This window comes from Motacilla alba, chromosome 11 (assembly GCF_015832195.1).
Source record: "Motacilla alba alba isolate MOTALB_02 chromosome 11, Motacilla_alba_V1.0_pri, whole genome shotgun sequence".
Classification (NCBI taxonomy): domain Eukaryota; kingdom Metazoa; phylum Chordata; class Aves; order Passeriformes; family Motacillidae; genus Motacilla; species Motacilla alba.
In genome coordinates this window covers 14,451,064-14,478,484 of record NC_052026.1, presented here as the reverse complement: position 1 = coordinate 14,478,484, position 27,421 = coordinate 14,451,064, and the positions used below count along the sequence as shown (strand labels likewise).

The following is a 27,421-nucleotide window of genomic DNA, read 5'->3' as shown; positions in this document are numbered from 1 at the left end:
CAAAACATTCCTCCTGCTTGAGCATGTTGGTGCTGGAATGTGTCTTCTGCTTTTCCTGTGGAAAAGCTTTTGGGAAACAATGCAATTTATAAGTTTTTGGAAGGTTTTTTCATTAATGAGCCCAGACTCTGTTAGAAACTGGCAGCTACGTTCTCCAAATGTCTTTGTCCTCTGGCTCAGAAGCAGGGAACGAGGAGGATTTTTTCCATCTTTTTGCAGCATCCAGCAGCTGAGGGCTGCTGTGGTCCCTGGCACAAATGCAGAGGCTGGGAGAAACTGCTTCTGTTGTGCTCAGTGCTGGGACTGGGGAGGAAGGAGGTGCTGTAAGAGGTGGGTCAGCATGGGGAGCCAGCCCGAGGTGCTCAGGGAGGCTCATGAGCACAATTGCGTTGTTACAGAGTGCAGAGTGGCACTGCATGTGGCAGGCAGGACCAGGGACTTTACCACTGCCAGCTCAAGAGCTTGACAGGTTAGAAGAGCACTGACATTTACAGAGTTTGAGGTTTAATGACTGGAATTTTGGAAGTGCTCTGTGATGACCTAATTCTGCTCCTGGAGAAGTTAAGAGAGTGCAGGCAACAGCTCTGGCCTATGTTCAGTTCAGCTTAAACCCATCCTTTACTGTCTGTTCTGCTGTGCTGAAACACATCGAGCTCCAGAGTGGGGCAGCTCAGCAAGGGCTGGTGATTCCTGTGCATCAAAAGCACTGGGACTTGGCTGGCTCCTCACGAATTTTGCTTTGAAATTGCAAGAATCAGGATCACAGAATGGTTTGGGTGAAAAGGGTCAAAGGTCATCTGGTCTCGAGGGGGGCCCACTGGATGTGGGATCAGGGCACAGGTGGTTCCAGCAGGTTGCTGGATCTCCATGAGGGCATCTGCACCTCATAAGGAAAAATTACAGGTTCTCCGGATCTGGAGGAGACTGAAACTCACTGAGCTGGGAAAATCTCAAGGGTTTAATTAATTTTCCAATTTATTCTGTCTATACTGTTACAAACTAGAAGTGAAGGGAAGAACATGCCTTTGGGGGTGCTGTCCCTGCTCAGGGGGTCCAGAATGATGCTGGGAGAGAGCATCCAGCTTGTAATCAGGATCCACCCATGGAAACATGGCCTGCAGTCAAGGTGCTAGCAGGGGTCATGGTAGAAGTATGTGAAATGGGCCTTGAGGGAGTGAGTGGTGATGTTGCTGGGAACAAATTGCAGTAGTTCTGTCTGTGTGAGGACCCACTGATCTCCTCCACTGGTCCCTGGGTTCAGTGGGAAGTGATGCTTCAGCCTCCTGTGCTGTCACTTCTCTGCACCCCAAGGACTGGGGTGTCAGTGGTGATATTCCCACTCTCACAGTCATCCCTGCATGTTGGTGCCTTTCTTCTACTCTTGCAAACGCTTAATCTGAATTAACCAACATGAGCAATGATCAGTTGCTTATGAGTCTGCTTTTGATCACTTGTACAATCATGGCTTTATTGTCTTTGGCTTCTCTAGATTGTCTCCAGCAAGAAAATAACACGGACTCTCCTCCTGGGGAATGGCAAGCCAGCTGGGAAGGGCATGATAACGGTATGTTGGCTCCTTTGTGTTACTGCTGGGCCTGTGAGCGTGGATGGGGGCAGTGCAGGGCACTCACAGGGGCTCCAGGAGATTGGGGTGTATCTCTTGAATATTTTCCCATTACCTCTTGTTTTCCTGGCCACTTTGGTCTGTTTGGAAGACAATTTATTTGGGATGGAGCTGATCTTGCTCAGTGTCTGTCCTGTGCTTAGCACCGTGAGTCTTCAACTTCTGCTTCAGTCTCAGAAATAAAAAATGCCTGAGTCTGGAGAAGTACAAAGTAAATCTATGCTGCTGTTGTTTGTTATCTGGCAGAAGGCGCCTGCTCAGACCTCTCTGGTGCAGTGACAGGTAATAGGGCTCATTCCTTTTGCAGGGATGGGTGATTTTGTTTGTAGGATGAGGATGTGCCATGGCAACAACTCTCATGGCAACAGCCACTGCTTCTGATACAGACCCCTTCGGGCAGTGGCCTTCCTGCTGCGGATCTCTTTAGCAATGTTCTTTTCTAAAAAAAAGACACTAAATTTAGGTGTGTTTCTGTTCTACCTCAGCTCCCCTCATTTTTGGATCTCTGCTGTGTTACGGGTTTTGTGAAACGTGCAGCAGGACTGCAAAGTTGTGGAAGGAAAGGCCAGCAAGGAGTTAAACTTCTGTCAGGTTTAAAAGCGCTGGAAAGGTTTAAAAGCCTGGGACCTGGTGCATCTCTGTTGCTGTTTGCTTTAGGGGAAGATATTTTTCTCTCCTAATTGCTGCAGTTAGTCTTTAAATGCAAGAGGAAAAGCCGCAGTGAGGTTCAGAAGTGGGGCCATTCCCAAGGCTCTCACATCCCATCCCATGCTTGAGTGGGAAGAGCTGGAAAACTCTCCAGTCAAGTTCAAAGGCTATGTGCTTTAGAAAAAGGAAGGTCCTGTTCTGTCACTAATGTGTCATTAAATATCCAAGGGGCAGAGACATCTGCTTAATTTTGTAGAACTGATATGATTTCTTGATCTGGGTTTTTTTGTCCTGGACTGGACTGGACTGGGTGATGACAACAGGGTTGTGTGTGGTGGGCACATTTCCCTGCTGCTTGGTGCAGTGCTGGAGCACAGGCTACGGACACCACTTGAGGAGCAGGCTTCAGGGAGTTTGGAGCCAAAGCCTGACTCCCTTGTCCTCATTGCCTTCAGTTTTGCCTAACTATCCATTTTCCTAGCTGAGATGCCATACAGGTGAATGCAGCAGGAGAGCCTTAGCTGAATAGATGGGACTGTGTGTGGGTCCTGAAGTTTGAAGAGAGAAGATCCCAAAGCAAACCTCTGTGTTTGTAGAAGTCAATTTTACAATCTTGCTGCACCCCTCTGCTGGACATAGTGGTGGGGATGCTGTTAGGGTCCGTGCTGGCCAAGAGAAGATGCCACCACCAACCTGTGGCGGGGTGACACAAGGACATTCCTGGCTTGTCTGCACAGCCTGGCTTTAACATAGCCTACAGCGAGCCCTAAAGTGCTGGATTCCAGCTGGGCATGCTTTTGTGGGGCTGAGGAAAGGGCAGATTTCATCCTCTTCCCTACAGTTTCTCTTCCGCCTGCTGGTTTTGGTGACTGCTTACACCCACCAGGGACCAGGTGGGAGAGAAAAGCAATTCCATGGCATGGCAGTAGGGAACTTCTGTATGGAGCAGAGGGGAAAACTGGGGTTCATATGCAGTGAATGGGTCCTCTGTGGACCAAAGAGATGTGTCCACTATGGGAAGGCCAGGAGGTTGTCCCGGAGCTGTGGCTCATCGCCTCACCCAGCTGCCCTGGCAGTTACAGAAGCTGCATCTCTGCCTCCTCATCTCTGCCAGTTCCCCAGCTCTCTTAAGTGCCAATAACCCTCTGATTGCTCATTCTGTAGAAAATTGTCCCCTGGAGTTCTGCAAGTTTTTCTTAAAGCCTTGGTGTAATGACACTGCATAATTTCAGTGCAGGACAACTGCTTGTGAGAGCCAGCAAACAGCCATGCCTGGGACACTGTGCACAAGGACAATGTGCATGCTATGTTCCTGGCTGTTCTGGTGCTGGCTCCTGCCCTGGGAGAAGGAGGATGCAGCTGGGAATACTGGGGAACAGTTCAGCCCACCTCAAGAGATCAGAGAAAGGAGAGGTGGAGAGCAGATGCTTGGGCAGGGAAAAAAAAGACAAGTGATTCAGAAAATGTCTTGTAATGAAAGTGAATAAATGTGGGGTTTTGTTATAAACATTCCTTTAAAATACCAAGAGGCTGATTAGACCATATTCCAGACAAAACTGGCCCACTGGGGGTTGGCAGCTGAAGCCCTTCTGGAGCACGTGTGAATAAAGTCTCTCCAACTCAAGTGGTCTGAGCTGTGCTCCTGCCTGTTGCAGCTCCTCAGGAGCAGTCATGGACTCTTCGTCCTTGGGCCTGCCTTATCAGGTGGTCATGTGGAGACATGGCTCAAGTCCTGGGTCCCACCAGCATTTCCCCGAAGGGAAATGTTCCCCTAAGGGTGTTTCTGCCAGGACATGGAGGATGAGGTGGCACATCTTGCTGGCAAGGGTTCATATGGCTTCTCCTTCCTCTTGGCTCAGTCCCTGGAGGCTTCTCCTCCATGTGAGACCAGGTCCAGCATAACACTCAAGAAAGAGGTTGAGTTTTTTACCAGAAGCTCAGGTTTTTTTTGCTGAAAATGAATGCAGCCTTCCCTTGTCTTTCAGATAGCTGCCCAGGAGCTCTCGGATAACAGGGTGATTACCCTGAGCATGGCTGGCAGAAAACTGGATAAAAAGGTGAGTGGAGATGTGTCTGGGAGATGCAATGCTACATTTCTGCCCTTGGGATCTAAAGAAATCTCTGCTTTGGGTGTAGCAGTGGCAGAAAGCAGTCCCACTGGAGAAAACTTCAGGGTGAAACTGGGCGAGAGCCTCTGGCTGTTGGGTACCTCAGTTTCCCTGTTGTCACAGTATTTCTTCATCACACATCTCCAGATGGAAGGATTCTGTGTGGCATCTGTATATCGGCATGTCTCAGAGACAGCAGGTTTACTCCCTCACTGGCAGCTGTTTGGAATTGCCTCCTGACAGAACTGGAAGTTTTGACGACCCTTGACTCCGTATCTCAGATGTGCTGAGAGCTCCTGGCTTGTCACCTTCAGCCCCTCTGGAAATGGGGCAAAGATCTGCTTCTGTATCAAAGTTTAGGGCCTGTCCTCTCCAAGGAAGTGAGGATCTCACAGAGGCAGGTAGCACATGAGCTTGCTTTGGATGTGATGCACAGGAAACAGTGAGCCTCTCTGAACGGCGTCTTCTGACCTTATTTACCAGGCAACCAGAGCTATTCCTCTTGAACCAGTCCTGTTGCTAAGCAATCGATGGGAATATTATTTTTTCCTTCTTCCTAGTCTCTCCAGAGCTTGTTTTATTGGCAGGATGGCCCTCAGCTTCTTTGAAAACAGGGTAAAGCAGACAGCCAGGCAGAAGGGTATTTGCTGGGGCAGAGGATGGGGTTCATCCAGTCCTGTTGTTAAAACTCAGTGGGTACCTGGTTTATCCAAGTTGTTTTTCCCACCTGGTGGAAATGGCTATTTTCTCACCCTTCTACGTACCTTGCCTAGTGCAAGGAGCCAAATGCCCCAGTTAAGAAGTAACAAACAGCAAACAGCTCAATTTCATCTGTAGGTGTCAGCAGAAAGGTTGTGCTCAGTGACCACCTGCTGTCACCAAGAACTGACGAGGGTTCTTTGCCAATTCCCATACTGCAGCACAGGGTTGCAGTGCTCAAAGTTCTGCTCATGAGTAAAGGATGCTCAGGTCACTTCATGCAAATTAAAATGGCCCTTGAACAGGGATATTGGATGGAAAACAGTATTTTTGTGTCATTTTTGGTTATGGCTGAAATGCAGCTGTGGGAGCTGGGTAAAACTTGTTTAAGCTTAGGAAAGACAGTGGAAAATTGAATAAACAAAAGAAAAAAGGCTATGGGTACAGCCTGGGGAGTTGCAGCATCTGGTACCACACAGCATGGAGCTGGGGAGCACAGCTACAGGCTCAGATGTTATAGGAAGGGACTGGATCTCAGGACTTTGTGCTGGGGTCATGGGATCATCTTTAGTGCGCACACCAAGCTGAAGCTGTGGTCATCCCTTACTGGCAGCTGTGCCACAAACCCAGCCTGGAGCTGTGCTCAGCCCCAGGCAGCTCCTTCTGCCATGGCTACCCTAGGGCTGGGATCTCTTTGAGGCTGCAGGCAGGTCCTGCTCCCCATCACATTCCATTCTTTCCACCTGCATCTCACTACCTTGATTTAAATGTTGAAACTGCAAAGCAGGAGCATGTCAGCAGCAGATTCAGCCTGAGGCTCTCAGACCTTATGATCAGTTCTTGGGAGAGTTGTTGAAAGATAAAATATCTTGCAGAAGAGGAGGTATTTCCATCTGGGACAGCCCAGAGCTGTCCGTGCCACCACAGCAGTGGGGACAGCAGGAGGGCAGTGATGCTTCAGCATGGCTGGGAGACAGCAAGTGCTGCAAGGCAGGACTGCTGCTGGAAGTTGTGATTTAGGGAGCTGTATCTGCTGGAAGTGCCAGCTCCACCCTCCTTCTCCGTGGTGTGTTAAAACCAGTTTGGATCATCTCAGTTCTTGGATCAATTTGCGGTTCAATCTGGTCTGCTGAGCTCCTTTGGTTGCTCAGTTTCCACCTCCCGCCAGGTTTGCAGGGGTGAGATGTGTGTGGGTTTGATGTTTTAAAATAGCTGCCCACAACCTTGTGGCTTGGAGGCATCTCCCACCCTGCTTTGAACAGAACAAGGCCGACCGGACTTGCAGGCCAGGCTGATCCACGTGGGATGGCAGCAAATCCTTCAAAGCTCCCCGGTGCCTCCAGCAGCCCACGCTGGGCTGGTGCTGATGAAGCCGCCTTGGGTTGGAGGCTAAGCCAGCACAGGCAGGGTCAGGTACCCACCACTGGTTCTTTAATCCATCTGTGAAGCCTGCAAGTGCCAAGCCCAGGTGGTGGGTGAGCAGGATCGGAGCTGTGCTACAGCCACAAAGCTGCAGAAGGAACGGCTTGTGTTTCTATCCTACAAATGTGTGAAAAAGGGTAGGAAAAAAATAGCCTCAGCTCGCCAGAGAGCCTTTATGGTCTGCTTCTCTGCAGAAGAATTTTGTCTGAAGCAAGTTGTAGTTCCCCCAAGCCAAAACACTTTGCAGTGATTTACTTTTCTGGCTGGCTTCAGAAACAGGATTTAGATAGAAATGTTGATGGATTTTCTGCTGGGACATCGTTAGAACCCATGTGCATCCCAGCTGCCATGTCCTGGGCTTGCTGTGGACAGGAGGTCCTGGAGTGTCCATGTTTCCTCCTTCCCCATGCACAGTCCCTCGCATCCCCACTGCATCACTCAGAAGCACAAACCCATAAAAAGTTCCTCCAGCTCTTTGAAGGATTCTGACACCCACCCTCCTCTAGGAGGAAAACCCAGCTGAAATAACTTGAATTCTCCTTAGATTGTCTGGAATATTTGGGATTTGGTTTCTTGTTAGCAACTCCTTGGTTTTTTTCTGAATGGGAGTGAAGTTCTGCCTAGAAAAGCTGGAGTTTCCCCGTCGGTGCCACCAGCGCCTCCCGCCTCCCCGGGCTGCGGTGCCGAGGCAGCCCCCGTGCTGCTTCCCAGCAGGGGGGTGTGTGTGTGTGTGTACATGTTCCTCATAAAGCAGAGCCCTTTGTCGGGGGATTATCTGAGGAGACGCTGGCAGCAGAGGCAGCACACACTGACTCAGGGCTGCGTATCTCAGGGTGTTACATGATCTCTGTCAACACCAGGGCAGCTCGCTCCTTAAAGACTTCCTCTGCTTATGCTTTACTGCTGTGTGTAGGAGGGTGGATTTTCTTCCTTTCTCCCCCAAGACATGCACTTCAAAATTCTGTTTTTCCTTTGAGGCTTTGGCTGTTTTTCCAAGCCCAAACGCAGCTGCCTCCCAGCTGGGGTTGTTTTCCGTGGCATCTGTGCCCAGAGAGCTTGTTGGGTACAGGCACACGCCGGGGTGCCAACACACCCACCTCACAAAATGTGCTGGGGAAATCAAGGGCATTCACACAACCAGGACAGGGAGGTGGGCAGGACACTGCCTGTGGGTGCTGCCTATTTGCCAGTGTGCCTGACCTGGCCCCATGAGGACAGGAGAGTGTCTGCAGGGCTGGCAGTGACACAGAAACATCTCTCTTGGACCTCTGCTGCTTGCGGAGCACCATGTAACCCATCCTTCTGTTCTTCTCCCTCCAGGACCTTTTTGGGAAGTCAGACCCCTTCTTGGAGTTTTATAAACCAGGTGATGATGGGAAGTGGATGCTGGTTCACAGAACAGAGGTGAGCAAAACTCCAACCTGAGCTGCTGAGACACCTCCATCCTCACATCAGCTCCTCTTGCCCTTCATGGAGTTATCTCATCCATTGCCTGTAGAGAAGGGTGGGATCCAGGGATTTCAAAACCTTACAGCTCACTTCCTGGTGTCCAGTTGAGGCTGCTGGACTCCAGCAGATGAAGGTTCACCAGGGCCAGCAAAGTCTTGAAATCTTTTCTGTGCTACCCATCGCTGTATCTAGCATGCAGAGAGGGAGATGGTTTTGAAGCCCAGGAAACTCTCCAGTCTCATCCTGGGCTTAGACTGAGCCCTGGGCCACTCTCCCTCCACTTGCAGGAGCATCAGGATGAGCTGTGACCTGGGGAGATGGTGGAGAGAGGTGGTGTGAGGTGGGGAAAGGTTAAAATGAGCTTTTGCCACACCTCCACCTAAGCTGGGTGTTCAGGCACCTCCAGTTTCAGTGCATGAGCACCCGGCCTCGTGTCTGTCATGAGCCAGAGCCAAGGAGGCAGAGAGCTGTACCAGGGTCTTGGTGGGTCTGAGCAGGGCCAGCTGACCCCTCCTCTCCCTCATTTATACCTGCTGTGGTCATTTGATCTGAGCTGGTCACCTTCTCAAGCGGCTAAAGCCAGTGATGATAGGAATACCAGGCACAGCACAGGCAGGGAGAAAAAGGCTGGATTTTGCTTTAACAATGGACTAATAAGTACTTTTCAACTGCTTTCTTTCTTCTCCTCAGAGCTTGTTTCAAGGCTCTTTTTAGTTTGCACATAGTTCCTGGCAGCTGGCAGAGAGAGGAGGGGGAATCACTGGAGGGGGGACTCACAGCAGCTTCCAAGGCAGAGGAAGAGAGCTCCATCTCACCCCATCTCACACCTTTCTTTTTCCATCCCTTTTCTTGTCCCCTCAAAGCCTGGTGAAGGAGTTGTACCATCACAGGAAACTGCTGTAACAAAACACAGGGGGAGCTCAGGTGGAAGGAGAAAGTGGTGTTTATTTATGAAGTCTCTCCATATGTTTGGTTCTACCACCTCTGTGCAAAGCCCATGAGGATTTCCTTCACTCACACACCCACATGCACATGAGCACCAGGATGTGGGTAATGCCTCGTGTCCTGTGGTACCAATACAGGCCATCCCTATAACCTCAGCTCTGCTGTTTATTTTTTGGTGCTTTCCCACACACCTTTCCATGCATATTTAGTTCACATCAACCTTAGTATTTCTCCTGTATTTCTGTGGGAGCAGGCTGGGATCTGACTTGTTTTTCCCTCATGATTCAGTGTGTGTAGCTGGGCTTTGACTCAACAAGATGTGTTTCTCAGATGTGGGGGTTTGGAGTGGCCCCCAGCCCTTCCTTCTGGAAGAGGCATGGGAAGGTGACTGTGCACCAGCCATTGCTGGGATCTCTAAAAACATGTCAGGTTTGTGGGGAGCAGATGTTTGTACTGGTGTTTCCTCTAAGCTGCTGCCCATTGTCCTGTCTCACTGGATCAAGGTCTAGACAAGTTTTCTTTCAAGTAATGGATCCTCCAACAGCCTCCACCTTGCCAGCACTGCATACATCCAGATGGCCTGAGAGGGATACCACGGTAGGTGACCCATCCCTGGAAGTGTGCAAGGCCAGGTTGGATGGGTCTTGGAGCAGCCTGGTCTAGTGGAAGGTCCCTTCCCATGGTGGGGGATTGGAACTGGATGATTTTTAAGGCCCCTTCCAACCCAAACCATTCTATGATGCTGTGACCATCTTTGTGCTTTGAGGCTGGATATGAAGAAATAAAAGTTTTCCATTCTTGCAGCTTCCAGTGCAGGAATAGAACCAGCTTTCAGTCTGATGCTGGAATCTCTCCTGCCCCTACAGACAGGGCTGGTTTGGTGCACTACTGCAGCTTGTTGTCTAAGCACAGATGTGAATGCTCAGGTGGAACTCTGGATCCTCCCCCACCCTGGTGACCTGGCAGCCTGTGGGCAGCATCTTGGGATGTGTGGGCTCCCCCTGCTCTCCCAGGCTCCTGGAGGAGGTGATAACAAGTTCAGCTAAACTGTTCCAGCAGTGTCAGGGTTTCCCCCACTCTCAGGGAGAGCCTGGCTGTCAGACAAGATGCCAGTCCCAGGTCCTGTGCAGCTGTTTGCCCACAGCAGCAGCCATGGAGCTCTTCCTCGCTGCTCTGTGCAATGACTGTCCCAGCTGCAAAGATCCAAGGTCCTTCTCAGCAGATATCCCCCGTGTTTGCCTTGCACAGAGAAGGGTTAATTTGCTGCCTGTGCCTGACTTTCTGAATCTCTCTTTGTGAGCACCACACCTTTGTGAAAAGGGATCTTTGCCTGCCCTGCAGGCACCTCCCATGTACACAGCGTGTGCCTGGAGCCCGCTCCAGTTTGCTTAGGTTTCTACTAAGCAATTGCATTCTCTCAGGAAATGTCAAAAAGCATCAATTAATATCTCTCCAGCCCAGGCAGCAGATGTTACACAGATGAGACAAGAGAACTTAAATGTGCCCCGGGCTGTTTTGGCTTTCCAGGGCTGGTTGCAGCATCTTGCTGCTCCATCTTCTCAGTGGTCAGACCCCAGATGGATTCAGGCTGTGTTTGGGTGCTGGGGGGCTCTAAGCAATGAGTAGGGGGCAAGCAGTGGGATGCAGAGGGCATAAATAGCAGCTGCTGGCCTGGGAGTTGTGCAGTGAGTGGCTGTGCCCGTGCTCAGGCATTGCTGTGCCTGTGCTGCCCAGTGTGCCACAGCTGTTCTCTCAGGCAGATTTTCTTAATTGCTCCCATGGGTGGATAAATCACACACACAATGAAAACAAACCTGGTTTAACTCACACGTGCTGCAGCCTGACAAGAGGAAGCGGCTGTGTCTCGATTATGGAGGCAGGGGAGGGCTGAGACAGCTTGCCTGGCCTGGCTCACTGGGAGCTGCTTCAGGGTCGCTCTTGGAGATGTGTCCCTGCTTTGTCCTGATCTGTACCTGTGGGTGTGCCCGTGGTAACAGCATCCTGTGCTCCCCCCTCCAGGTGATCAAATACACCCTGGACCCCGTCTGGAAGCCGTTCACTGTGCCTTTGGTGTCACTGTGTGATGGAGATATGGAGAAGCTGATAAAGGTAGTGGGGAGCCCTCTGGCTTGTGGGGATCAGCCTCTGGGATTGACTCTTAAACATCTGAACCCCCGTGGCTGGCTTATTAACAAACCCCAAAGCAGCAAAAAATCCCTTGTTTGGAGTCTCCAGCAGGAGAGGCTGGGGACTTCAGCAGCTCTTGCAGGGGACAGTTGCTGTTTCTGAGGCAGGTTTGTGCTCCTTCGCCCCAGGTGGTGTGTTACGACTACGACAGTGATGGGGGACACGACTTCATCGGGGAGTTTCAGACCTCGGTGGCCAGGTTGTGTGAAGCCCAAGATGCCTCTCCTGTAAGTGCTGCCATGCTTTTGGGGAAGAATGAGGAAGGGGCTCCTCAGGGTTGGTGACAGACTTTGGTACTTGCACCCTCAATCTGTGCTCAGAAGAAGCCAAGTCCGAATTCCTTTTTCCTTCCACCCGCACCATGAGTGACCCAGGCTGTGGCTGTGGCTAAAACATCTGAGCTAGAGAGAGCCAAGGCAGGCTTTGTTGAAAATCAGGCTCTGCTGGGTGTCTGAAGCAGCACTCATGATTTGGAGGTCCCCTGTGGTTTGGGGGGCCAGAAGGGGAGGTGTGACTTGCTGCTGGGGCTGCATCTGCAGCAGGGGCAGCCTGGTCCCCAGGAGTGCAACTCAACACCAGTTTTGTGCCAAAGGTGTCCCCATTTTGCCCTGAAGGGCTGGCCAAGATCCTTGGCAGAAGCCTCCTGGTTGAAGGGGTGTTGTGGAGACCCCTGGATAGCAGAGCTTTGCACTGCTGTGTTCACCAGGATTGCAGGCCAGGAGATCCTGGCCAAGGCACAGAGAGGCGTGAAACACCCTGTGTAGTGCATTGTGTCTCCTGCCTGGGGAAACTGAGGCACAGAGGCACGAAGGTGCCCTGTCTAGGACTGCACAAGGTGGTGGTGCCAAAGGCAGGCATTGAGCCTGTTTTTCCTCTGGACTTGCAACCTATAGCCTGGCAATAATATCTTCCTCTTCAGCACTGGAGGGAGGCTGCCCCCAGGACGTGCTGCTGGTGGCATCTGCAGCCACGTGGCACTGCCCAGCACTGCTCTCACACCTGGGTCTGTCTCGTGTGTTGCAGCTCGAGCTAGAGTGCATTAACCCCAAAAAGCAAAAGAAGAAAAAGAATTACAAGAATTCTGGGATCATCATAGTCAAGTCCTGCAAAGTGAGTATGTTACTGAGATGTTTCCTTCAGCCTTGACTGAGCTTGGGTCTTCTTGAGCTCCCCCATCCCTTATCCTCTGCCTCTCTTGTGTGTCCAAGGGTCTGCATAGCCTGAATAGTGATGACAATTGCTGAAACACTGCTTTTTTATTGTTTTTTCTTTCAGATAACCAGAGATTTCTCCTTCCTGGACTACATCCTGGGAGGCTGCCAACTGATGTTCACTGTAAGGACTTTTGCTTCTCTTTGCCCAGTAGAAGTAACACCTATGTGATGGGGAGTGAGGTTCAGTGTGAGATTTGGCACCAGCTTGGGGTGACTTCTGACAGTGAGGAGCTGCCTGTTTTGCTGTTAATCCACGTGGGTTTGGGGATTCTGGGGGTGCTGAGGTACATGCAGTAGCATGGAGGGAGCTGGCTGGACTTTGGCTGAAGGGCAGACTTTCAAAAAGACCTTCTGACCCTTCACAAAAAGTCACCAACTTCTCTCCCTATTTCAAGCTTTAACCACCCTCTTTTTTTTTTTTTTTTTTTTTTTTATGGCAGCTCTCCTTATTCTGAACCCAGATGGGAGGCTTTGGGTTGTTATAGAGATGGTTTTCTGCATTTTTACTGACATTTCCAACTTCTTTCAAGCTGGACCACAGCTTGTCAGGAGCAAATAAGCAAGAGCATGGCAATCCTGAGTGAAACCACCACAATGCAGAAGTGGGTTTCTCAATTTCTGCAAACTTTCCTGGTGCAGTATCCAGAGAGCTGCAGGCACTCGCAGTTAGATCAGTTTGTATTTTGTTGTTTTATCTGAAAACATGATGGGGGAAGAGTAGGAGGAGGAGGAAGAGTTGCCATAGGAACAGCAATGATTGGGAGAGCTTTTTGTGTGCTGTTCTGCCTCTGTGTGCTTTGGTCTTGGTGCTGGAGAGTGAATAGAGGAGAAAATCAGTGAATTTCTTGGTACTACAGAGCTCTTGTGTGAATTAGGTTTGAATGCAGAATTTTTCCCCCCGTCTAAAGATCTGCTGGTTATTGGAGGGCTCCTCCTCCTCCCAAGGCATCTTTGGTCCAAAGGGTGTGTTTCCAAAGGGAGCACTGCAGAAACACCTGAGCTGGCAGGAGGATGCTGCACACACCCCCTGCAGTTTGGAAAGGCCACTGGTGCCCTCCCCACCCAGGGAGGGGCTCGGGAGAGGAGGGCTGAAGGCAGAGAAGACAGTTTTGGGCTCAGCTGTGTGCCCTGTGTTGGAAGCAGACCAGCTGTGTCCCTCTCAGACTCAGTGCCTGAGTGCTGCTCTGGATGACACTGCTTGCACGAGCAGAGCCCCTACCTGTCTGACTCCATGGAGCCCCCACCCTGTACCTCAGTTTCCCTCTTGCTCTCTGGTCATGGTGGCTTGGCCAGAGCTGGGTGCAGGGGTGTTCCAGAGGTGAACCACAGGTTTGGTGAGGCCGTTTGACAAAGAAGTTAGGTCTTTATGGAACCATAGGATGGTTTGGGTTGGAAGGGACCTTCAAAGATCATCTCGTTCCACCTCCCTGCCATGGCCAGGGACAACTTCCATAGGACCAGCTTGCCCAGGGCTTTGTCCAACCTGGCCTTAAGCACTTCCAGGGATGGGGCAGCCACAGCTTCTCTGCGCAACTTGTGCCTCACCACCCTCATTGTGCAACATTTCTCTCTTATCTCCAATCCAAACCCACACTCTTGCAGTTTAAAACATGTTCCCTTGTCCTGCCATGCCGTTTTACCAGCCACCCTGGCACAAGGTGGTGGCACATCCTGGGCTGTGATATCTTCTTGCCCCAGCAAGGCCAAGGTCCCTTCTCAGGCAAACTGCCATTTGTCCTCTCCCATTATGGATACGGAGCAAAATCTCTCTCAAAATCCCTGAGCTCAATTTAGGCAGTGGAGTTATTTTGGGTTTTGCCTCTTTGCAAAGCAAACAAGTCGAGTGCAGTCACGCTGCCTGTTTGCCTCGTCCCGGCTCTTCCTTCCCAGTCCTATCAAATCGGGTGGCTCAGCATCTCTTCTCTGCTGGCCAGATTTATCTGGGTCTGAGATAGGCATTTCTACAAATGCCTTTAAATAGAAAGCCTAATTTAGTGCCTTCCTGACAGAGTCCCCGGAGAGCTCAGCATATATTGGTCCCCGGGGAAGCCTGGTGAAGAGCAGGTCTTCCTGCCTGCAGGGAAAAGTCTGCTCAGGGTTGTGGTGCTTTGGTCAAAGACCTTGAGATCCAGATACCCAGGTGGCCCTGGCTGCCTTGGTGTCCCTGGGGCTGCTCAGTTCCTATGCACCGGGGAGATGGGCCACGAGAGCCCTCAGCTGGAGGTGGTGGTGGCTTGCTCCAGGAGTAGGGGCTGCTTGGGGACACCTTATGTGATGCTCATTGATGAAAACTGGAGGGGAGAGAGTGAATGACTTTGCCTAATGTAGTATTTAATCAGCTTTTTGCAGGGAAAGTGAAGAAATGGATTTTGTTAAACTTTTTCAAAAGTTTGAGGTTTGGGGTTTGAGGGAACTGTGTGTGGGCCTCACAGCAGTGGAGGCTTGGTGGCCAGGTCTCTGGTGGCATTTGCTAACAGAGGATGGGTTGATGCATCTCTCTTGTCCTCCAGGTTGGGATTGACTTCACAGCTTCCAATGGGAACCCCCAAGAGCCCTCCTCTTTGCACTACATCAACCCCCTGGGGACAAACGAGTACTTGTCAGCCATCTGGGCTGTCGGCCAGATCATCCAGGACTATGACTCGTAAGCACCTGCCCTTCTGCCCACCACCCCTGTTTTGCAGATGTTTCCCTGGCTTCCCAAGAGGCTTCTGGGATGCATCTGCCTTGATCCAGGGCTAAGTAATACCTTAAGGATGTTATTTACCATAAACATCAGGATGAAGGAGGAGAGGGTTGGGACAGGCTTTCTCCTCTCCCCCCATTGCTGCTGTGGAGGGGAAGGATGTTAGCAGAGGTGGAACCTCCTCTGCTGGGGGCAGGTGCTCTCAGCTTGCTGTTGTTTACTGTCAGAGCTGTGACCCCAGATTGCCTCGTTCCTCAGACATCCTGAGGAGTGGAGAAAATATCAAAAAAATATCATCTCAGACATTGATAGAGAAAACAAAACAGAAGTCTGTTGCTCTCACTGTGATAGCTTTTGTGACCAAAATGGATTGCTCACTTTTTAAAATCTCCAGGGTTACATGCCTGCAAGAGACTCGTGTGTTTGGGCAAGAGGATGCTCCTGGTCTCTATGGGAAACAGAGCAAAGCTGGACTCTTTTTTTCTCTAAAGATCAAATTCAAGGGGGAATATCCGTTCTCTCTTGAGAATGTTTATCTCCCACTTAAAAGCACTGTATGTTTTGGGAGAAGCTGTGCAAGCCTGCTTTGTGTGTGTCAGTACACCCATATGTTTTCCTCCTTCTCTTTAGGGACAAGATGTTTCCTGCTCTGGGATTCGGCGCCCAGCTCCCGCCAGACTGGAAGGTGAAGTGCTGTGGCCACCTGAGTGTTCAAGATGGGTTTGTCCTGATATTGCCTTGGCAGGAGCAGAACTGCCAGGGCTTGGTCAGGGAAAGGCTGCTGGGGAGAGGGGGAATGGGCAGATGTGGAATCTCAGCCGGTGAGATGTGTCAGTGTGGGTGGGCAGCAAGGCAGGGATGGGGCATAAGCAGCCCATTCCTTCCTTCTGCACTGGCATGAAAGCAGCAGCTCCCTGGCATTAATAGGCAGAGCCAGGCATTGATTCATTTTCCTGGCAGAAGGCAGGAACAATTCTGGGGAAGGGAAAAGGCCTCTGGATGAATGTGTCAGACGGCAGCTAAGTCTGGAAGGGGGCTGGGAGCTAGGGAGCCTTGATTTGATGTTGCACGGGCAGAGCCTTCAAGGACTGAAGCAGAGGAGCTTTCCCAAAAATGCACCTTGATCTTTGGTTAGGATTAGACACTGGTCCTACAAGAGCTGAGCTGCACATCCTGCTCTTCTGGAGGGCAGGGAATGGGGCTGTTCCTGCAGCCTGCCTGGCAGCTGGAGAGCATCTTCTCACAGCTGAGACAATGTGCTGGGACAACACCATCATTAATTACTGGCTGGGTCTTCTGGCTGCTCTTTGCTCACGCCCTTCATGTGCATTTTCTTTCTGCTCGCTGCTTTTGAGGCGTTTCTAGCTTCAGGCTGGGGTTGGATCTCAGCAAGCCCTTTGTGTTCTGTGGGAGGGGAGCTGTGCTCTGGGCTGAGCACAGCAGGGCATGTAAGTCATGAGCAGCTGGGAACTGGGCTGGGAAGCTCATCCCTGCCAGCCCTCATGGCTGGGGATGTCCTGCCCGCTCCGGCTTTGTGCTTTTCTCTGCCCTCCCAGCAGCCAGAATTCATATGACTCAAGTGGGAGCTCTTGCTGTTTGCCAGCCACAGAAGGAGATCCCTCCATGTGCACTTTGGAGCTGATTCATCCTCCTTGGCCTGCAAATGTCTCTGGTCTGTCACTTTATCACTTTTGTTGGGAAAATCTAGGTAAGCAGCTTCCAAGGTCTAAGAGCCAGCTGCTGCCAGGGATTTATTACCTGGGGAGAAAAATGGGGATGGCAAATGCAGTAGGCGTGGAAAGGGCACGGCAGCTCAGGATCGTCACAGAGAGCATCCTGTTCTGCTGCCCATGTGTGTGAGTCAGTGCCCACAGGAAGGGCATTGCCGGGTTGGAAACAGCCCTTCTGGCAAGACTGGAGGTGGCTACTGGGTTGAAGATGAGGGATGGGGGCTCTGCACGTGCCTCCTGCAGCTGCCTATGGGCCAGGAGATGCTCTGTAAAAGCTACCAGAAAAAACACCTTGTTTTTCCCCAGAATGATCTCTAAGCCCAAATAAGCCCCACTGGGGAGCAGCTTCTTCCTCTCCAGGTTCTTGGGCCATGCCTACAGGTCACCCATGACCCATCAGTTGTCTCATCAGTGGGGCCATCCCTGGTGCCTCTTCTTGCACCACTCCAGCTTGGGGCTTCCTCTCTGCCCAGCTCTCTCTGAGCATCACTGGCTCCAGTCACTCATCAAAGGTTTTTTTGGCTGTCAAGGCTCATTGAGTAATTTCAAAGCCAAAGCAGCAGCTCTTCATGAAATCCTGCGCCCTGTGTGACGGTGGACAGAAATCAGGGACCCACAGCCCCAAGTAAAGATTGCCAGGAGATACAAGAGGTATAAATGGTGCTTTGTGCTCCCGTTGCCATGGCTCCCCCAACGCTTCTCAGGCGCCCGTCGGAGCAAGATGTTTCACACACAAAAGTCATGTTGGAAATGTCAAAGAACATCTTGCAGAGTAACAGCTCTGGAGAGAGCCTCGAGTGGTTTCCTACTAGGGAACAGGAGAGGGGAGCAGATGGGTTGTGCTTTCTGGGGGATGAGCAAAGGCAAAGCAGCAGCAGAGAGGGGGATTCTGAATGTTGGAGCCACACCGGTCACCTGGATTTGGGAGATGGGATCAGCCAAAGCTGGTGGCTTGACTGATGTGTAATCTCCAATGCTTTCCATCCTTTTGCCTTTTGTATAGATATATGTAGGCAAACTGAGTCATGGCAGCAGTGGGATTCCTTCTGGGTGTGGCAGAGAACCCTCTGTGAGGTTGTTCTTACCCTTTGGAAGGTTCAAAAGTTTCTCCCTGTGAGTTACTGGGGAATGGGATACCTGTAGGTGCTCCGTGTACATTTAACTGGACTCCACAGAAAGAGTTTTCAAAGTACAAGCTGAATAGGGAATGACATTCTTTCTTTTAATTTTTTTTTTTTTTTTGCTGTTTTGAAGCCCTCCTGTTGAATTTTTTAGGACATATGTATATATAGATATATATTTTTATAAATATGTAAAATGCATAAAAACTCCAGGGGAGGTTTTGCAACACATTCTGCCACGTAGAGGTTCTGCTCTGTAGACAGTAAGGAACACAGCTTGAAACCATTTCATTGCTTCTTAAAAGAAAGAGAAACCCTTCTTTTGCAGAGCAAAACATGGAGATATTTCTGCCTGCCTTGTCTATAAATACTCATGACAGAATTTTGAACATCTTCAAGAAAAAAAGAGAAGCAAGCCCATTACAATCACAAGTCAACTGAATTTGGGTATATTGCCCAAAATCAAGGCTTCTCTGAGAAGGGGTGTATGCAAAACACAGCCATATATTCAGCTTCTCTCACCCGGTGGCTGTGAGTGCTCCTGGTGGTGCTCTGCAGGCCTGGAGAGACCTGAGCAGGCTGTGGTCGGATGCCCGTCAGGCAGCCCGTCAGCTTTGCAGCATGGGGAAGACTTTTGGTTGACTTTGCTTTTGTTTGGTTGCTATTTCCCACCCCACAGCCTCTTGTAAAAACAGTTTCTGCTGCTTTCGACACAATGCCCGGCATAATTGGAAAGTCTGAATCAGACGCGTGTTGCGTTTGCAGCCTCGGGAGGACTCTGGCTTCAGACAGCTCTGGAGGACACTCGTTTTTGCCAGCATCGGGAATATGCATGTCCCAAAGCAGTTCCCTTGCTGAAAAGCTCAGCAATCCTCCACCCTTCCGAGAGGGAGACAATATCCTTGTTTTGTAACACTGGCACGAACAGGGTGTGAGCTTTTTGTTTCAGTGTCCTTGAGCTGGTGGCCTGAAGGCCCAAATCACCCCTTCAACTTTCAGAGGTGCTGGGAGAGGCAATTGTACATCCTTGATGCTCCTGAGATTCTGTTTGCTTCTTAGAGTGCCCAAATTGCTGGGAGCAGAGTGAGGAATGTCTAACCCCACATATGTGGTGGCTGATGACCCACACCAGCACTGGAAAGGCTCATACTGGAAGCCAGGAGCCCTCTCTTGCAGCTGGGCTGCTGAGCTTTCTGTGCTGGCTGACACAGGTTCCAAGCAACTCCTGTCCAGTGCATCAGCCAGGGATCAAGGTGTGAGAGCTGCTCTTGCCACAAGACCTTTTTACAAAGCCATCTCCCTCTGAAAGCTTGAAATGAGGTGGTGGGAAAGCTGAAGGGCCTTGGATGTGCCATGGTGGAAGGATGGGTTCATAGGCAATGAAAACCAGCTCAGATTGTGCTGGGACTCGCTGTCCATCACACCCAAGCTTTCACATCACTTCTCCCATGCTGCCTGTCACCCTCGTGCTGACCCAGAGGCTGAAGTTAATCAACTGCTGGTTTGCCATTGTGCCTGACATGCCAGACCAGGTCTTCAACACAGCTCACTCCGTGTCTTCTTCCCTCCAGCTGCATCATCCTCATGCAGAGACATGGGCAATGGAGATGCTGCCAGGACTGGCACTCCCTGTGATGAGTTTGAGTTTTCTCTCTTTAAAACCTGCAGCAGGATGAAGTAATTTCTCTTAGTGACTGGTGAGATGGCACAGCTGGCTGGGAGCATCCCTTCTGCCTGCTTCCCCTCTGGGCAGCCAGCAGGAAGCCATGTGGACAGACTTGCTTTGATAACTGCGGGAGAATGTATGGTGTGATAATTTCAGGAGGCTTCATGAAGGGGGCACTGGAGAACTGTTCATCCTCTGGTGCTGCTCAGCCCTGACCATGTTTGTGTTTGCTGTTTGGGTAGCTGAGGGCTGGGAAGTGTCACATGCTCCACATAACTGCTGGGTCAAACTCTGTGACCACCTGGTTCTGCTCCAGGGGAGCATCACACTTAAACCAGCCCTGCAACATCAGCTAAACTGTTAGTGAGCTGCCTGCCCTGCACTGGCCCTCCAAATCAATTTGGATCTTTTCTTCTCCACAGGTATCCCATGAGTTTGCCATTAACTTCAATCCCAGGAATCCATTCTGTTCAGGTAAGCATCTACCAGGCCTTTAGGACTCCTTAGATGCCCTCCATGCCTTCTGTCCTTCCTCTGTGTTTCTTCAGTAACTCCTTCATCCCTGGAGTGTTGAACACATCCACATCCTCGATGTGTTCAAGGCCAGGTTGGATGGGGCCCTGAGCAACCTGATCGAGGGGGTGGCATCACCACCCATGTCAGCATGGCTGACACTAGATGATCTCTAAGATCCCTTCCAACCTGAATCATTCCATGATTCTGTGATCATGGGGATTTTTCAAGGCATGTTCAGGGACAGACATGAACAGTGAAGCAGAGCACATGCTAAAGGCACACTCAGAGGAAAGCACAGAAAATTTGGGGGTGTGTAGGAAGGCCCAGGGTGAGATGCAACTGGATTCAGACTGTAAAATCCGCCTTCGCTCTGCTGTCTGGTGTGTCCTACCAGCCGTCTGCTCTCCCAGCAAGGCTGCAAGAAACACAAGGCCTGCTTGGCAGATGGGGAATTCAGACTTAGTGCTCCATTTAGCAGCTGATAGCTGCTCACAGTGATGGCTGGAGGACTGCTCAAACACTTAAGTGGTGAAGGCTACCGTGGACCCTCTTTCTGGTTTTTGGTTATGTTCAGAGACCAGGAGTTGCTTTTCATTTTGCTCCTCCTCCTTGGCTGATTCTGAGATTTTTTTCACAATCCCAAGGAATGCTTTCATTGACTGTGGGTACTATAGGGGCTTCCCTACCACAGAAGGTCCCACTGCAAAGTGACTGAAGAGCAAAGCTTGGATATTCAGAAATTTGGGATGAGTCGGGCAGGAAGTGGGGGGAATGGATCTGACTTCAGCTCCGTGACAGAATGAGCTACTGATTCCTAATTGGGCTTGCTGTGGTCCCGAGCTGTGACACTCTGTAATGCCTGTTTCTCTGCTTTCCCTGGAGGTGTGGAGGGCATTGTCCAAGCATACTCTGCCTGCCTGCCCCACATCCGCTTCTACGGCCCCACCAATTTCTCGCCCATCATCAACCACGTGGCCCGTTTTGCAGCTCAAGCCACCCAGCAGGAAACTGCATCGGTAAGTGCATGAGATTCCATGATCTGGTGGCAGTCCTGATGGCTTTGGGCAGGGGAGCACACAGCCTGAGCTGGGTTTCATGTCTTTCCCTTGTCTGTGGGTCCAGCCTTGCCAGTGGTGACCAAGGTGTCCTCTTAGGGGTGTGAAGAGCATAGACAGAGCTCCCTTGGGTCCCTGTGGCAGCAGGCTGCCCGTGGAGGATGGCAGATATGGCCCCTGGCTTTTGCTGGCCACCACAGCTCAGCTTGGGCACCAGCAGTTGCATGACAGGAGATGTTGGGGTAAAAGCTTCCCTGATTCCTGCCTGCAGCAAAGCAGGATCACACTTAAAGCCTATTCCCCACAAGGACCTTTTCCAGCCTTGCTGTGGGAAGTGCTGTTGCTCTTCCCAGCTCCAGGCATAAGGAAATACTGAATTTGGTTTAATTCAGCACAGATCCAGGTCACTCCTCATTTTTTTCGTTTTCTGTGTCGCTGTCAGTGGGGGAGGGAGAGCCCACGGGCTCAGCACTGAGCAGAGGCACTAATCATATGCAAATTGCACCCCTCTGCTGGCACTAATAGTTTAATCAAGGGAGATTTTAAATAATGGGCACTAATAGTGCCGTCAGAGGCAAGCCTGGCTTGGCTCCGATGTTTTTTTGGCAGCACAAAGCGTTATTGATGAGGGATCTCACTCCCCCGGGGTCTTCTCCTCTTCCATCCCATCTTAGCTCGTGCATCAAAGCCACCCCTGGTGCTGAGTGGCTGCCTGAACCTGCCCTCCTCTTCCTCCCGCTCTCGCTTGCTCCCAGCATTTCAATAAAACCAAAAAACCTCGTAGTTTTTCCATAGCAACATAGATCACAAACACAGCCCTCAGCTCTTAAGCGGGGGGAGACTAAAACATCCTGGGGCTGGGGGAGGGACTGAGGGATGTTACACCGTTTGACTCTTGGGGAAGGATTAATAAGCTTTGGGGAATTAAACCTCACCTTTCCAGCAGGGTCCCTGAATCCAAACCGCCCCTTTTCTTACGTCATGCTGTTCAGTGCTGCCTAACCCCTCCAAGTCCTGCTGATATCATTAACAAATGGATTGGGAATCATCCCAGAGCCCACATGGATGCAGAGATCAGTCATTTTAACAAGGAAAAGAGGAGAAAGGAGGCAGGTGGTGCTGGTTGGTGTGTGATGGACCCCCTAGCCTGGTCCCTGTGCACCAGCAGCTCTGATTGTGGCTTGGCAGAGGTGCCGCCCTGGCTGAGTACTGCAGCTGGAGCCCGAGGTGCCACCAGCACCTCTGTCCTGCTGTCATTTACTGACACCACCAAAACTGTCACTGCTCCTTGGGGAATCTCCCATTGATGCTCTCCAGCAGTGCCTCCTGATCCCTTGCTTCATCACCCCTACACAGCCCCTGGGCTTTGAGGCTGATCCCCAGCATCAGCTCTTACTTCTTTTGACCCTTGAAATATGTTGTGATAAACATTTGACAAGCTCTGCCTCCCCACCCCTTTTCCTGCATACTTCTGAGTATTTTCCTCAGATCCTGTTATGGATTTCACAGAAAAAGAAAAGGAACAAAGAGGAATAACCCTTTCCTTGTTTCCAGCAGAGAGGCCAGGCAGGGAAAGGGAGAATCAGCTGAAAGTCATGATCAGCTGCTCCCCTCAAGGTTTTATACTCTTCCTTCTGTACTGGTTCCCAGATGGGGCGAGGTCCAAGTCCAGCTTCCAGTTATGACCAGTGCAGGTCCTCTCCTGAAGTTTAGTCTTGTCCTCCAGACTCAGATGTTGCAGTCCTGCTCTGCAGACTTATGTCTCACCATGTTTTGCTCTCCAAAGTTCATATTTAGATAAAAACTAAACCCTGGACTGTGCTGTGCAGGCAGGGTTAATGCATCAAAAGGGGCTGGAGTGGGGAAGGGTCTGGCTTGGGAAAATCTCCTCACCGTGCCCTCAGGTTGTGTTTAAGCTCTACCCAGCCTTGTTAGTACTTGGAGTGTAGCACTGCAGATCATCAAGAGCAGATGAAGCTTAGGGAAGGTTTCAGGGGATGTGGGCTGGAGGAAGACCAGAAAAACAGGCTTGGGGCAGCACTCCTTCCTTTGCTTTTCCAGGATGCTGCACTAGCGGTTTTCAGAGGAAATGGAAAGAATGAGGAGAGGAACAAAGGGCTTTAATGCTCTTAAGTGCTTGTTTTCGTCATTTCTCCAGCACACACAAGCTCTGTCATGTGCCAAAACTGAGCTATTACTTTCCCTGGAGACAGAGGAGATGGGATTTTGGGGGTCCACATGCTCCAGGTTTGCTGAGCTGAGTCCAGCAGGACCATCTGTCCATCTCTTTGTCCATCCTTCCCCCGCTCTGCAGGACTGGCCCTTTCCCAAGGGAAGGGGAGCCGTTTCTAATGCTGCTGCTCTGCCATCCCCCAGCCTGCTGATATCCTCTGCATCCCCCCTCAGGGCATCCCATAGCCATGGCTTTGTACAGGAGATGGACGAGCCCTGAGCGCTGTGGGATGGCCCCACAGCCTGACACTGCAATACAGGAGATGCTCCCCATCAGAGCAGGGAGATGTCGATGGGAGCATCCCAAAAAACACTCCCCTGTGTGCAGGCAGAGGGAGATTTCATTTCCCAGCTGGGCTTATGTCCCAACTCTGAATTCCTGCTGGCTCTGACAGAGATCCTGTGCAGTTTAGAAGCTGATTTTTTTTTTTTTTTTTTTTTTGCATCATTGAGTACAGTAAATCGGTAATTCAGAAAAATATTTTGGAGTGAGAGCTGGTTTGCTATTTGTTTAAGATCTTTCAAAAACCAAGGAGAATAGGAACACCTGAATTTCTGGATTCTGCTGAAGGGCATGATGCCAGCTGACCTGGGAAACGGTGAAGCTCACCCCCAGATCCCCAGGGGACCTGCCACCCCGGACACGTGCGAGCCCTGGCTGCAGTGTGAGGGTGTGCTGGCATCCCCCTGGGTCTGACCCCGTGCCCTCCCCTGCACAGCAATACTTCATCCTCCTCATCATCACGGACGGGGTGATCAGCGACATGGACGAGACGAGGCACGCCGTGGTGCAGGCGTCCAAGCTGCCCATGTCCATCATCATCGTGGGCGTGGGCAACGCTGACTTTGCTGCCATGGAGTTCCTGGACGGGGACAGCCGGGTGCTGCGCTCCCACACCGGCGAGGAGGCCGTGCGCGACATCGTCCAGTTCGTGCCCTTCCGCAACTTCCGCAACGTGAGTGAGCCGGCGGGGAGGGGATCACGGGGACATGGGCTGCCAGACCTGGAAATCACCCTGCCAGGGGAACAACCACGGCAGAGGCAGGAGGTTCCTGCCTGTCTTGCTGTGTCTTAGCCTCAGGGATGCTCTGGCGTGGATACATCAGCACTGCAGGCAGGGGTGGAGAGGGGTGACGGTGTTCTGTGGCTCTGTAGTGGGTTCCACCTGAGCATGCCATGTTTCTCTACCCCCTGTCATTGTCAAACAGGTGGAGCAAAAATTAGTGACTCAGAGCAGGATCTGGGTTCCTGCAGCAGGGTGTGGCAGCGCTGGGCTCACGCCCCTTGCCACAGCCCTGTGCTGGTTTTGGTGACTCCCACTCAGGCCTCATCCAGCACCCCTGATGTGCCACACACCTAGGGTTCAAGCTGAATTGTCCTGAGAAGGAGCCCTGTGTCCCCTGATCCCCTGTAGGAAGGGGCAGTGGTGGCACTGGCCCTGCATGTCTCCTTTGTAGGATGAGTCCGTTGCAATCATCCAGCAGACAGCTCTGGGACAGAGGCTGTTGCTGGCACGGGATTGATTGCCAAAGATGGAGCTCATGCTTATCTTACCCTTTTTTGCAACTAATCAAAGTCTTTCTATTTCACCTCCTGCCACTCACACCTATTTCTTCTGACCTAATCAGGATGTTTTATTCCTGTGTACCAGTGAATTTTCTCCTGGAGGGAAGGGTAGTATAGAATATAATAATCCCTGGTGTAAAAAATGCTGAGTATCAACAGACTCTAGTGGGTATTGAGTGAAAAGCCAAGATCTGGAGCTGGGGCCAGCCCAGCCATGTTTGATGTCCTAACACTGGTGTTGGTTCCCTTTGGCTCACAGGTCCCCAAGGAGACTCTGGCCAAAGCTGTGCTGGCAGAGCTGCCCCAGCAAGTGGTGCAGTACTTCAAGCACCAAAACCTGCCACCCATCAACTCGGAGCCCGCGTAGAGCTGTGCCAGGCTGCACCCTCTGCATGCTGCCGAAGCCTGTTGGTCCTGCCAAAAGCACGTTCCACATGCTTTTAAGAGAAGAATACCCTCCCTGAAACACTTTGTACTTCTTAATTTAATTGCTAAGTTCTTAAGACGCATCCCAGCAAAGTGTCTGGATTCATTTTGTACAGTCTTGGCCCAAGGTAACACTAAGCAGCCAGGCCATGCCTTGGTCCTGCTCCGTTGAGTCACTTTTCAGTATTGAATGTACTTTGTATAATTTCAGTGGTCCAGAATACAATTTTTATGATCAAAACTTGCTTTTTCCAAGCAACGAAATGCTTAATATATTATCATTCAATGAACTGGTCGTTGTATAGTTCATGTATTTGTGTTGTACCTGTACACCTGTCAGGTTCTGTGTTCATTTTTATACTGTGTACATGTTATATTTGTTATACTCAGGTTAATAAAGAAACTTGGACATTTAAAACAAGAGTTTCGTAGATGGGAAGGTCTGGGAGTGGCTTACACTGTCGGCAGTGCTGGGTGTCACCCTGACGGGGCCTGTGCTGGTCCCTCACTGCTCTGCTGGCTGTGCCCAGGATCAGCCCCACACTGTCAAGGGCAGCTGCCCAGAGAGAAGTTTAGTGAAGGTGGATATCCTGGGGAGGGCAGCAAGCCCTTAGTGCCTGCCTGAGCTGAGTCTGCGTGCTTGGGAAAACCCCCTGACCCCACAACAAACCATCAAAGGAAGTTTCATGGTTCGCTGCTGCTCCAACTCTAGAAAATTTTCCAAGTCTGAGTAACAAAAGCTCCCTGCTGCCTGGGAGAAGATGGGCTGGGTAATGAAATCCTGCTCTCCAGCAGCTCCTTGGAGCTGCTCATCAGCGATGTGCTAATTGCTGCTTGATGCTGCTCCTAACCAGATTAAGGTCTTTTGAAGCTGAGTATGCTGCTGAATATCCGGCAGGATCACCAGCCCTACTCCAAACTCAAGGAGACTTGACTCGAGTCTCCTCCCCATTAATGGGAGGTTGCTGTCCCTATGTAAAGCCTGCAGCCCTTTCTGCACAGGCGTGTGCTACTGCTTGCTCTCTGCCAGCAACCCTGTGGCTGTCACTGCTGCCACCAGCACACAGAGGGCCCCGGGCTGTCCCACGGTGAGTGCACAGCGCTGGGTGAGACCCCGTCCCTTGGGAGAGGTGGGATTGCTCCGAGAAACATTTGCCTTGCAAAACCTTCTGGAAGGGAAAATAAACAACCAACACCACCCTTTTCCAAAGGGAGAAGCAGCCTTTGAAGGGTGGCTTGTTTAAAAATAATGCTGTATCCAGCTCAGCTTCCAGATCGAAGTCTGCGGCTTTGGAAAATTATATTTTTTTAAATTTATTTCCATAAGAGAACCTCACACGCAGCTGCAGCAGCTCATAAACTCTTCTGCTAGTAGAGTGTTTGTGGGGGTTTGTCGGGTTTTTTTTAACACCTCGCTGAAACTTTAACAACTAGCACAGACAACGAGTGGTTTATTGAGCTGTCCCTGGGGAGGGGATGAAGCACACACTATGCAGTCATGGTTTTTTCTTAAAAATAACAAAAAAATAGATCTTGATCCACCAGTGAATGAGAGTTGCTGGAGCCAGCCCACAGCCAGCTCGTCTCCAGCTTGGGCAGCCCAGGGCAAGGTTCCTGCCACAGCTGCCCTTTTCAGGCCTGATTTATCCTCCATCCCATGCACTCTGCACTTCCCTGCACATCTCCAGCACTGCAGTATTTGAATGTCAGATGGCTTCTGATGTACAAAGGTAAACGGGACCAACAGATGGAGTGAGGAGCTGGGACAGCTCTGCAGTTTGTTTACATGAGCCAGGCCCTGAGAACAGCAGAGCTGACTCAAAGGCATTCCCCAAGTGTCCTATTCCATTCTTCTAGGAGCAGAAGAAAGGCAGAGGACCCTCCCATCTGCTTTTCCTGGATTTTTTCTCCTCCTGGCCTTGCACAGCCCCATACACACACCATAATATACACACCATAATATACACACCATCTCACCTGCAGCCCACCACTGCAATTGCCACAATTGGCTGGAGACTCCCACTATAAATTTCTGGCTAAATCAGGCATTTTGACTGCAGCTGTGCAAGACACCACTCAGGAAAATGGCCCCAGCATGCTGACAGCTGGGCAAGGCTGCTCTGGCT

At 50.9% G+C, this 27,421-nt stretch overlaps 1 protein-coding gene across 4 annotated transcripts in view; it reads left to right on the top strand.

Moving 5' to 3' along the window:
• CPNE2 (copine 2) overlaps window positions 1-25,716 on the top strand; it is a 42,948-nt gene extending 17,232 nt beyond the window's left edge. For all 4 annotated transcript variants that reach the window (XM_038148271.1, XM_038148272.1, XM_038148274.1 and 1 more), the window contains exons 4-16: window positions 1,490-1,564; window positions 4,258-4,329; window positions 7,822-7,905; window positions 10,915-11,004; window positions 11,211-11,309; window positions 12,106-12,192; window positions 12,358-12,417; window positions 14,807-14,940; window positions 15,613-15,667; window positions 19,922-19,973; window positions 20,898-21,031; window positions 24,022-24,258; window positions 25,129-25,716. In XM_038148271.1, the coding sequence (XP_038004199.1) occupies window positions 1,490-1,564; window positions 4,258-4,329; window positions 7,822-7,905; window positions 10,915-11,004; window positions 11,211-11,309; window positions 12,106-12,192; window positions 12,358-12,417; window positions 14,807-14,940; window positions 15,613-15,667; window positions 19,922-19,973; window positions 20,898-21,031; window positions 24,022-24,258; window positions 25,129-25,236 (1,287 nt within the window). In that variant the 3' untranslated portion in view covers window positions 25,237-25,716. The remainder of the gene's footprint in view (window positions 1-1,489; window positions 1,565-4,257; window positions 4,330-7,821; window positions 7,906-10,914; window positions 11,005-11,210; window positions 11,310-12,105; window positions 12,193-12,357; window positions 12,418-14,806; window positions 14,941-15,612; window positions 15,668-19,921; window positions 19,974-20,897; window positions 21,032-24,021; window positions 24,259-25,128) is intronic.
• Window positions 25,717-27,421: the final 1,705 nt, after the last annotated feature.